This window comes from Camelus dromedarius, chromosome 25 (assembly GCF_036321535.1).
Source record: "Camelus dromedarius isolate mCamDro1 chromosome 25, mCamDro1.pat, whole genome shotgun sequence".
Classification (NCBI taxonomy): Eukaryota; Metazoa; Chordata; class Mammalia; order Artiodactyla; family Camelidae; genus Camelus; species Camelus dromedarius.
Window position 1 is genome coordinate 16,250,786 of NC_087460.1, and position 12,719 is coordinate 16,263,504.

At 38.5% G+C, this 12,719-nt stretch overlaps 1 protein-coding gene across 5 annotated transcripts in view; it reads right to left on the minus strand.

Annotated features, from left to right (window-relative positions):
* LMNTD1 (lamin tail domain containing 1) overlaps positions 1–12,719 on the minus strand; it is a 312,243-nt gene that overhangs the window by 216,757 nt on the left and 82,767 nt on the right. For 3 of the 5 annotated variants that reach the window (XR_010377825.1, XR_010377826.1, XM_031443921.2), the window contains exons 3-5: positions 8,499–8,673; positions 2,461–2,574; positions 685–821 (exon numbers count right to left, since the gene is read on the minus strand). Coding sequence is in view for 1 of the 5 variants with exons in the window: in XM_064479122.1 (XP_064335192.1) it covers positions 8,499–8,515 (17 nt within the window). In the remaining 4 variants the exon portion in view is untranslated. Of the gene's footprint in view, positions 1–684; positions 822–2,460; positions 2,575–8,498; positions 8,674–9,198; positions 9,304–12,719 lie in introns of all 5 variants that reach the window. The other 2 variants (XM_064479122.1, XM_064479123.1) reach the window with 2 other exon arrangements.

A 12,719-nucleotide genomic window follows, 5' to 3' on the forward strand; every position in this document is an offset into this window, starting at 1 on the left:
GGTGTTTCACAGGGAAGGTGAGACGACCTTCCCGGTTTAGTTGGCTTTGCCTTTCTTCACGCCAAGATGTACCTAACGGCATCTCTCTCATGAATATGTAAACAGCACATACTCTCCTCAACATTTGTCCACGTGCAAGAGCAGCTAACACTGCAGTCCCCAGGAACCTTTGGAAAATCTGTCTAGTATTAGAATGAAGAATTTTTTTTTCCATCTGCAGCACCCCAATCATAACAGCTGTGATTTTGTTTGTTTGTTTGTTTACAGTTGAACCCAGTAAACGGAAAGAATTCCAAGGAGTGAGTGACAGTTGAGGCATATCTTTACCATCTGGGTGATTTCACTGCACAGGAGAGCAGGTGAACCTGACTTCTGCAGCTAAATCCTGCACCAGCTGATTCGCAGTTAAGTGCAGACTCATTCATTCCAGGCTGTCACAGAGGAGCACATGGAAGCCTCATCACATCCCCGTGCCCAACGAGGTAGAATGTATGCTAATGAGCAAATGTCATAGACAATGAAGCCACAGGATCATGGAGATTTAGAATGAATGCTTAGATGAGGTTTGTTTATTCCATCACTCAGTCAGGAGTCCCATTTGTCTCGACATAACAGATAACACATTGATCTACTGCTGGGTGACAAATTGTCACAAACTAGCAATACAAAATAGCATTCACTTACTATCTTGTGGTTCTGTAGGCTGAAAGTCTGAGTTCTCTGCTTAGGGTCCCACAAGGCCAAAGTCAAAACGTCAGCTGGGCTGAGCTCTTAACTAGATGCTTTTGGTGGGGGGGATCTGCTCCCAAGTGCATTCAAGGCTGTTGGAAGAACACAGCTCCTTGTTATCTGGGGCTGAGGCCTCCATCTCCTTATTGCCCAAGGTGGCTCTCAGTTTCTATAGTCCACCTGCATTCCTCATTACATGACCCCTCCATCTTCGAGCCAAGGATAATACATGAAATCCTGCTCCTGCCTTGAAACTCTCTTCCTTTTCTGCCATTAGCAAGAGAAAGCTCTCTGCTTTTAAGGGTTCATGTGAATAGATTAGACCTACCTGGATAATCTCCCTTTCAAAAGGTTAAACCCACTACTTCCACTGCTTCCAGGCACTGGGAGGCATGGAAGCTCAGTGGACCAGTTTTAGACTTCTGTCTACCACACTTAGTAAGTAGAATTAATAAAAATATCGTTAGGCTTGTCATATCCTCAAAAGATAAAGATTTTGTAAGTGCAGGAAGAGGCAGTTAGAAATAATTTTGAGAATCATGTCTCAATTCCTGGACGTGAACGTTTCGAAGTTTAAATGGATATTGTTAACACTCCAAAGAAGTATCTTAAAGAAGCCAACCAGTGTCCTTTGAAGAAAGTGGCAACAATTCTTTAGCAACCAGTTTTCCTTATTACATAATTTTAGAAAACATGCTAAAATATCCAACCTTGCTCTACAAAAAATAAGAGGTCATACTTGTCCTGCTGACCCCAGACTTTTAACTCGGCAACCCCTTGATATCCTCTCTTTCATTCATAGAGAATGTCTTGAAATCAGCCTTGATCCATCTTGCATTCCAGCTCCTGATCTGTTCCCCAGCTGCCAAGCCCTCCATGCAGCTCCCGTTCGCTGCCTTCTACCACCCAGCAGGCGCCTCTGGGACTAAGTGCAGTAGCTCCTCCCTGACCCGGTCGGCACTGCTCTCGGCTTCTCTGTAAGCAGTGTGTCGGGCACTCCCGCCATGCCGGGCTGGGGGACCCTGTGACTGAGCTCTCTCAGCCTCACACCACCTGCCAAGAAAATCTGCCCTGTGCAAAGAATAACTGCTTTTTTCCTGGCTATCCTTATAACTCTTTTCAGTTCCCTTTGTTTGCCATCCCATTTTTATGAACTTTGTTCTTCCATTTACAATGGGATAAAAATATATCATATCACTTATTATTTGTTTTACTCAATTCCATATTTAAAATGACTTGTGTCTCCTTTATGCTTGGGTCAACTTTCTCTCTTTTAGATCATGCACCCCTGCAGGTGGGCAACAAGGAACCAGCAAGTGTTGAAACACTTTGTGAATTGTTTGCACAAAGATGATGATGATCAAGGCATTGAGGTGTTCTAGGTAGGTACCCTAACCAATTTAATGCCTCTATATTGCCCAAATGCCCAAACCTATGAGGTTATTAAGATGAGCCACACTGTTAGAAGTTGAGAAGATAACAGAAGAATTCTGAGGTGCTTATTCCTGTATAATTGGAACGAAAGTCGCTGCCGACTAGTTTCCTGGTAAGTACATTCGTTGGTTCCTGTAGACTCAAGCCCATCTCAGAGGCCAGTGTCAGGAATTTTTGTTTCTTTCCAGTTATTAAACATGCATTTTGATTTTGATTAATAATTGATATATTCATGCAAGTAAAATAAAATTTTCTTCCTTAGTCACTGCATTCAATTCTTTAAAAAGTGTTACTTACCTCTCTTGGCTTCCTAAGCTGAAATGCAAGCCTTGTGGAATTCCACAGTTTTTTATCTAATGGAGAACCTTTATCAGAGCAGAAAACTTTGCTTCAAAGATAAATTCGGAGACTCTATAGAACAGATAAACAAGATTATACTATATAGCACAGGGAAATATATACAAGACCTTATGGTAGCTCACAGAGAAAAAACTGTGACAATGAATATATATATGTTCATGTATAACTGAAAATCGTGTTCTACACTGGAATTTGACACAACATTGTAAAATGATTATAAATCAATAAAAAATGTTAAAAAAAAAAGATAAATTCAGGGACTCTAAACATAAGTGCAGTTTTTTATTTTTAAAAACAAAGAATATGCTAAGTATTCTTAGCCACAGGCTGAAAATTGCCTTATCATTGTTTAGAATATTTTGTTTCTTTTCCCTCAACATCATCGGGTAAATTATCCTCCATTCCAGATAACAAAAGTGAAGCAGTATGATGGTAGATGGAATCATTTCCTGCTAATATTTTCAAGTTCATCAAAATCAACTTGGGGAGCAGGCAGGTGGAAGTGAAGGGCTTCATTCACTAGCGAGGTCGTTACCAGACCTCTGCCCTGGACTTTACCCTGCAGAATCCCTGTCGGGTCTTTTTTCTGCCTACTGGATCCAAAATAAAGCTTTGTAGCCAAAACGTTCAGTGACAGATGGCTCATTTCATTGCTGTAATGTTAGCCTCTGGGTCTCTGAGGGGATGATCCCAGGAACAGAAAGCAGGGCAAATACAGGAGGGGACGTACAACAGAATCTAACACAAGCGGGGTTTCTCCAGTCACTGATGGAATAGAGGACTTCCCTTCTAAATTCTGTGCATCTGACAGCAGGCAGTGGTCCCTCTCCTCTCTCCAAATTGTGATTAGTGCATAGACTGAGCCATGGGTCCAATCCCTCTTCTGACCCTGAACAGCTTGGTGATTTTGAACTCGCTCTTCAATTTCCTGATAAGTAAAATGGGAATCATAATAGCACTTACCTTCAGGATTTAACTAAGTGCCCGGCCTGTTAGCGAAGCCTGAGTTAGTTGAGCCTAAGTGCCTAATCACTCAAAACAGGTAACTGTTCATGTTCTCTTCCCACCGTTTGATGAACTTGGTTTCGTAGAAAAGAACAAAGCATAATAGAACACAAAACAAAATGCACAGCACAGGAAACCTACTACTGGAAATGATTTTTGTGAAAATTTCTAATTCAGATGGGACTTAAACAAAATTAGATGAAAGGCAGCATCTTATTATGTTATTATAAAATCAGGGGATGCTCCCACTGAAACAAGCCTTAAGAGAAAATCATTCTTTTCACAGCTGAGACTCTAAAGCAAAGGGAGATTGTGACTTATCCCTAGGCATATCCAAGAGGCTCCCTAGATACAGTTTCTCACATTATTCATCAGAATTGTTTCTAAATTTCATTTTTTGTGTGCTTCTCTTTTTGAGAAAATGTATGCATTTTTTTTCTATCACATGCATTTACAAAGCTATAATTCATGAAGATACTAGGGTTTTTTTTCCCCCTAAGTTGGCATAGCCTAATCTTTTCCCTAGAGGCCTATATTTGTGCTGCTGTTTTTCCAGTTTGTCTTGGCATCACTGCATCACCTTTTGGCACCTAATTCAACACAGTGTTATCACCATTATGTGAACAGTACCACGCCCACCTGCATGTATTTCACAACTGCCCTCCTCTGCTCCATGCCTTTGCCTGGGTGTGTTTCCCCACTACGTCACTACCCGACCCCAGGGAGCGATGGTGCCTCATACAAGGTTTGAAAATCTTGACCTTCACTAGGGTTTGGTCACCGTGTATCATGGGATTCCTAACTTCCTTTCTTCAAAGTTCCCTCCAAACTAAAAACCACATGAAGTAAATCAGATTCACGTTTTCTAAAATAGCCTCATGAGCTTTTGCTCTTATTACGACTAAGTTAGGCTTAATGCCAGTTAGAGTTAATCACTGGCATATACGACTTTTCTTATATTACTTATTTTTTGGTAACCCTATGTGTTAATAAATGCTATTATACCCATTTTATAGCCGTGGAGACCAAGAATCAGGGGATTTAAGTAACTGCCCCAAGAGCCTGTAGTGGCAGTAAGTGGCTGCCTTTCCTAAGCCAACATGCCCAAGAGGAGCCTTTGAAGGACTTGACAGTTGTTCTCAAACATTATTATGCATAAAAGTTATCTGACATGTTTCTTAAAAATGTCCACTGCAGAGTCCATCCCCCAAATTCCAGGCTCCATCGTCCAGATTCTGATTTAGTGGGTGACCCAGGCTCTGCCTTTCTGCAGGGTCCCTGGGAGACTGTGACACAGGCCATCTGCACGGCACACGGGCTCAGGAGAGACGCAGCCTGGCTCTGCATTCCAGCTATGACAAAGCACCGCATTTCCTGCTTTTCTTCCCCTTAAAAGCCATAAATTAACTAAGTGCTGAGATTCACATTTATAAGAAAACTTAGGCTGAGTGGGGTTTTCCAGAATTTAGGTTCTACTGGGAGGCAGAATTCTGGCCTGAGGACCAACTGAACTGGTTCCCTCGTCTCTTTTTTGTTGTTGACTTTTTGTATGTCTCTGATTAGATAACTTAGCCTTACTGCATCTCATTCTTCCCCTCTGTAAATGGAATGTGAAAATTCAGTCCACTACTCATGACAGAAGACCTCTAGAAGAGGAAAACGGTGACCATGGCAGAAGCATGAAAAGCTCCAGGCCAAGAATGTGGTATGAGTCCTCAAGATGAATTACTCTCTTGTGCACAGGGCACGCTGACTTGACCGTGGTTACCGCCTGGTTCACAAAACACAGGGAAACCCATTTGATTGGCATTTGTGAGACTGGGGTGGAGTAGCTTGCAATGCACAGGTTTCACGTTCTTGGAAAATTATTTTTTTAATGTCTCCAAGCCTCATTTTCTGCCTGTGTGAGTAATAGTAGTATCACCCTTATGGGGGGTGGACTTCCGTCGCTTTGTGCTTCACGGGGATGAACTTTGACGAATCGCTCAGCCCAAGAATTTTCATTCTGAAGAGCTTGGTTTCCAACTAGTGACAATACCAGCATACTCATCCTCAAGTCCCTGCTGTGCACTGTGATATACTAGGTTCTACAGAAAACAAACGCAATACCGTCCCTGCTCTTAGGAAAGTTACTCTCAAGAAGATGAGACACTTTGACACGACACCTAAAGCAAGTGACTTGGCAGGACTTTCACAATGTATTACTAAGGGGGAAAAGCCAGACACAGAAAAGTGTCTGTAACATGACCCTAGTTTTTAAAGGCAAATTTGAAACGACTGCTCCATATTTTCATTTGTATATATTATACACACATATAGAAAAAATATACATATATTCACAATACATAATTTCCTAAATATATATATATTTAATTTCAGTTGTTTTGAAGAGAGAATAAAGAAATGATAAAGAAAAGATGGAAAATAATAAAAAACATAAGTAAACAATAAAAGTTTTTAAAACTACAGGGATGCCCATGATAAAAAAAGAATACATGTGACATGAGTCCATTTAAATAAATTTGCAACCATATGTGTGTCTATTGTGTGTATGAGTGTATGTGTGTGTGTGAAATGCATGAAAACACAGTCAAAATACTGACAGCAGCTCCAAGGTAGTGAAATTTAAGTAATCCTAAGCGATCTTTCTCTGTGTTGCTAGACCGTTTCTTATAATGACAAATGTTATTTATAATAACTGAAAACATGGGACTGTGTCAGGATATTTATTATTGTACATGATGTATTGTTTTATTTTGCCTTTTTCAAACTGTCCCTAAAAGGGATGAATTCCTTTGAAATGAGAAAAAAATGCATTATTTAAAGCAGTGTTCTTACTAATAATAAAATGCAGTGGAACAAAGGTATTCTCAATAGAAGGCCAACACTGCCTCAGTTTCCCAAATAAAGCAGGCTGCACAGTGAGCTTGTTTTGCCAAAAGAAACTCAGTTACTGGACTCTCCTTTCTTGTCTTTCTATTCCTTCTGTAGATGTTTTCAATTATGTGAATCTTAAATTTGTTGAAAGAATCTAGTTTTTTTAAAAGCTTTGCTATATAGTCTTACTTCTGTTTTCCCACCTTACTATTTTCTACAGCTCATCATGTCCAAAACTGAAATCAGTATCTCCTTTCTGCCTCAGCTTAGTTCTCTTCTTGTCTCATTTTTCAATAGAAATGTCACCATCATCCTCAAGTCACCCAGACTGGATACCTGGAGCTACCTGGACCCTCCCTTTAGGTCACTGGCTCCCTGCAGTCAATGAGTCCATCATTTCTGTAGACACTACATCCTAATATCAGATCTCTCCTTACCACACCTCTTCTCCATAGCTATTGTCCTCATTGGTCCTACCTAAATTGTGCAGTTATCTTTAAGTCTGTCCCACTATCTCTGCTTTGAAATTTTGATCAAACAGGAGAATGTCTAAAGTTCTTCACACGCTATGCGAGCAGATGTGAGCTGTCCGCCTATCTTCACTTCCTTCAGGGAGACAGTCTTCCCCAAAACATGCCGACTTGTGGGCTGTCAGTCACAATGCTCTCACTCCCCATGGTATCACAAGCCAGGCAGGAGGACCTCCAAACCCCAAGACTCAATGACTGCTTCAGAGAGAGGCATATGACAGAAGTAGGGATAAACTGGGAGTTTGAGATTTGCAGATACTAACAAATATATATAAAATAGATAGACAACAGGTTTATACCATACAGCACAGGGAACCATATTCAATATCTTGTAGTAACTTATGATGAAGAGAATATGAAAATAAATATACGTTATGTTTCTATATGACTGAAGTATCGTGCTGTGCACCAGAAACTGACACATTATAAACTGACTATACTTTAATAAAAATATATATTTAAAAAAGGAGGGTCAGGCATTGCATCCTAGGGCTTTTTTGCTAGAGCAAGAAGAAGAACTCTCTCCTGCTTTTGGTGGGTCACAGAGTCATTTAGCAAACTCCTCTGGAAGACTTACTCTCTTGAAACTTTCTAGGAGGCCATCCTCAAATGTTGTCGAGATGCAGAGTAAGTACTTCCTTTTGGGTGTCCTATAAATAGGCACGTATTTTTATCCAGTTTGGGAACCAACTCCAATTTTAGAAAGGTAACCCAGGTTAGTGGTGATTTATGAGGATTTCTACTTTATTATCAGGATGGTGGTTCCCAAAAAGGGAAGCTATTAATTCTAATTTCAACTAGGCTACAAATATCTTCAGTTTTTCACACGCCACATTATAGGACTGCCATAGTAATTGTCTATTTTTTTGTTCTAGCTTCTTATTGATCGATAATATACATTAAATGTACACAAAGTGCATAGCTCAATAAATTTTCACAACCGAATGCAACTTTGTTACTGTATATTTTGCTGCACATGAATAAAATTTAAGATGTCTAAGGTCAGGACCATGCGTTCATTTTTCTCAACCCCTAGCTCAATCTCAGGCCCAAAAGTAACTAATGTCCAATGTTGATGTTGCTGTCCTTTACCTACCAGACAGAGGCATTCATTTTATACCTGAAAATCATCAGGTAGAAAGGTAGAAAGGCTTCTCCAGCATATTAATTTAACAATAATTATATCAATATCAAACAATTATCAAGTGCTTACAGGTACTACTATTATCTCAGTTTTATAGATAAGGAAACTGGCGGAGAGGGTTTTTAAAAATGACTAAGATCAAATAGTCAGTAAATTGAAGAGAGCAAGACCACAAGATAAAACTCAATTTCCAAAAAGTAATTTAAGCCATCTAAACCGTCCACTGTGATAATTACCATTTTTATTGAATCTGAGAAAAACAATTTTTCTTAAGACAAAGAGATAGAATCCACTTTCCTTTAGTAAACATTAGCCATGATTTAGCCTTGGAAGAGAAGAGCAGTTGACTGAACTCTAATAGCGTTTAAAATTCTGCAAAGAAGACAAGCAAGAGCATACAGCGGAGATTACAGACTTACTTCTCAGTCGTGGGCATCTTCCATCTCTTCCTGCATTCATATCCCTCTGTAGCATCAGCTTCTTTTCCATGTCGCTGCTTGCGTGGAATCTCTGGGATCCTTAACTTGGGGGCTATTCCTGATGGGTGAGATGGTGCTTCTGGGTGGGCAGCCTGCCTCTTGTCTCTCTAAATGCCTGTCATTTAATTACAAAAGGATGGATGAGAAAGTCAGCTCTTGAGGCCACTGAGAAAATCCCAACCAAAAATCCCATAAAATCTTTTATTCAAATTGCTTAAGGTGAAGAAATTCTTCAGATTCCTTAAGATATGTTAAAAATGATCCAAGATTATTTACTTTGATATGTAGCTTGAAAAGCTACCAACACTGCTAAGAGATTTCGCGGTGACACATTTATGTTCTGATTCTGATTTTATAGTGAATATTTCTGTTAGAAAATAAAAAGCAAACCAGGGAGGAGGGGACAGCTCAAGTGGTAGAGCGCATGCTTAGCACGCACAAGGGCCTGGGTTCAATCCCCAGTACCTCCTCCAAACATAAATAAATAAAAAAGAAGAAAAGCAAATAGTAGGCATTAGGGGTTTGGTGGCTGCCTTTCTTTGGTTATGTTTTTATTTACTATAGCTAAGATGAAGAAAAAAAACTTGGTGAGATTTTATAGTTAAAGTAAAAGAAAAAATATATACAATAATAAACACACTCATTAGATGACTCTTGCCACTTAATGTTCTAAGAACAGTGGAATCAATATCTCTTGAGTCTGGACTAGACGAGACACCACGTGAAGATTGTGTACATCATAGATCTGCAGACAAGGGATACAAAACAGAATAAAAGAATGGTTTTGAAGTTCCCCTTGAACTAAAGTTAATGCATTTAAAAGCAAAAATATGTCTAAGCCATTTCATAAACATCTTTTTAAAGTAAGGTTTTAATTTTTTCGTAAGTAAAAACTAATTGCAGTTGTAAGAGATGATGATACAGTTTGTATTAGGGAGAAACATGGTCCTAACCTTTAAGAAATTATCTCTTGCTGTTTCTGTGCCAAAGCAACTCTCTTAGTAAACGTCTTTCAAATCAAGTGGTAGCCACCACAGAAGCTATGCCCATCTGCATCTGCTTTATGAACTTGATGATCTGAAAAATGATGAAGGGATGATGACTCCATTAAGCCATCAGCCCAAACTACTTTGTATGCAGCTCTGTAAATGATCCATTTCTTCACTGATCTCTCATTTTCAAATATCGGTGGGATCCAGTTGGCTGAGAACTGGCGAAGGCATAACCTCTGCCCACCTGCCCTGCCTCTCTGCATCCTGCATTCTCATGAGGACGTGATACTCCAAACCTCATCTTTCTGGAGTCACAAGCTCATATTGATTGGTTTCTATGCAGTCCCAAACAATAGGTGTCTTTAAAAATGTAGTTTTTCGTGACTTACAGTAATTTTAATACTATCACAATCATACACTAAGATTATTTATCTTTCTAAACTAGCAAACCAGGTAAATGCCCCATCATGCCCAGAACTAAGCTAACACTTGGTTAGGCAGAGAGAGCTTTCCCATCAGTACAATCAGTACAATACAAAGCAACAGGAAACAACGACTGAGTTGATGGCTATAAGATGGTTCATGTTAAAGACTCAATATCAGCTGCTGAACATTCACTGGGTTCCATTCACCATGCTTACTTCATGTCTCGCCACCTCTGAGTTAGCGCAATTGTCTTCCCAATTTTACAGAGAAGGAAGCAGAAGCTTATAGAACCATAAGGTACACTGCTGGCAGCATGCAGAATCTGGATTTGAACTCATGCCTTTGCACTCGAGGTTAATTTTAGACTTCCTCACACAGCCAGCTATGCATGACAATGGTCCAAACACACAGAGAAGCCCAAGCTTGGCCCATAACACCATGAAGTTATGACATAGAGAAGAGGAAAATATTATTTTTTCCCCAGACTTGATGTGTCTGGGAGGGCATTACATAGGCAATTTATCTAAACTCCATTACGAAACAAAAGAAAAACTAAAGAGCACGGAAAGTTGGTACCCTTCCAGGAATAATGATAATGAGGTAACACCCACAGAGCCCCCAACTAAAGACCTTGCCTTTTTTTTCCTTTCAGTTTTCCATCTGTGCTCCTGCACGCATGAAACTGAAAGAAGAGATGTACGTTTCCAAACACCCCCATACCCAACAAACCCAAATTCTGTACCCAAATTCCCTAGAATGTCTCCTTTTCTAACCTACTTACTTTTATTCTATTCTTTATTTAGTTTCATTATATTCTGTATCAAAACAATAGTTCCTAACCTCCCTTTCAAGTCTCTAAATGTCTTTGCCTTTATTCAGTTTCTTCTCACTCTAGTCTACTGTTTTCATTGTTACGGTCCATCTTACTCTTTCTAATTTTCCATGACTGTGAACATTATGAACAACCCTACCCCATCCCTGTGAATGTTATAAATCCTTCTGCCGACAACATTTTTATTTTTCTGACAGTCTGGCTAAAATAAATGCCATATTTACATAAGAGGTAACATCTATATAATCCCTTGTGTATGTATTTGTCAAAGCCTTGCAAAGATACATTTGATAATTCATGGATTTCTTTGTGATTGAGATTGTAGTGTTTATTCCAGGATGTAGACTAATTATATATTTTCTTCCAATTTTGTTGAGATGCAATTGATGTATAGCACTGTATACATTTAAGGTTTAGAGCATAATGGTTTGACTTACATTCAGCATGAAATGATTACCAAAATATGTTTAATGAATGTCCATTATCACATATAGATAAAAATTTAAAGAAAAAGAAAAAAATTTTTCCTTGTGATGAGAACACTTGGGATTTACTCTCTCATACACTTTCATATATAACAAACAGCAGTGTTGATTATATTTATCATGTTATACGTAGTAGATTTGGCATTTCTATGCATTTCAAAATGACCACCACGATAAGTCTATTTACCTACCACTTGTCACCACACAAAGATGTTACGTAATTATTGACTATATTCCCCACACTATACATTTCACATCTGCAACTCATTTATTTTATAACTGGCAGCTTGTGTCTCTCAATTTCCCTCACCAATTTCTCTTCTCCCCTCTCTGTGGCAACCACCTCTTTGTTCTCTGGATCTACGAATCTTTTGGTTTTGTTATGCTTCTTCATTTATTTTGTTTTGTGTTTTTACATTCCACAAGTAAGTGAAATTACACTGTGTTTTCTTTCTCTGTCTGACTTCTTTCACTTAATCCTAGTTCACTCTAGATCCATCCATGTGGTCACAAATGGCAAGATTTCATTCTCTTTTATGACTAATATCTCATTATATATATATATATATATATATATATATAAATACATAAAATATAAAAAAATTTATATATTTTATATTTTTTTAATATATATATAAAACTTATTCTTTATCCATTCATCTACTACAGGTACTTAGGTTGCTTCCTTATCTTGGCTTTTATGCACATAGGCAAGCATATATCTTTTCAAATTAGTGTTCTCCTTTTCTTTGGCTAGATACCTAGGAGTGGAAGGGCTGAATCATATGGTAATTCTATTTTTCATTTTTGAGGAACCACCATATTGTTTTTCATAGTGGCCATACCAAGTTCATTCCTACCAGCAGTGCATGATGGTTCCCTTTTTTCCACATCCTCACCAACACTTGTTATTTGTTGTCTTTTTGATAATAACCATTATGATAGTTATGAGGTGGTAGATTTGCATTCCCTGAACATTAGTAATGCTGAGCATTTTTTCATGTGCCACCTGTTGGCCATCTGTATGTCTTCTTCTGAAAAATATCTGTTCAGGTCTTCAGATATTCTGACCATTTTTTAATCAGGCTGCTTCATTTTTTGTTTTGATATTGAGTTGTATGAGTTCTTTATATATAAGTTTGGATATTAATCCCTTATCAGACATATCATTTGCAAATATTTTGTCACATTCGGTAGGTTGCACTTTAATTTTGTTGATTTTCCTTTGCTGTTTAGAAGCTTTTTGGTTTGATGTCATCCCACTAGTTGAATTTTGCTTTTGTTTCCCTTGCTGAAGAGACATATTCCAAAAAATATTTCTAAGAACAGTGTCAAAGATTACTGCACATGTTTTCTTCTAGAAGTTTTATGGTTTCAGGTCTTACACTTAAGTCTTTAATTCATTCTGAGTTTATTTTTGTATATG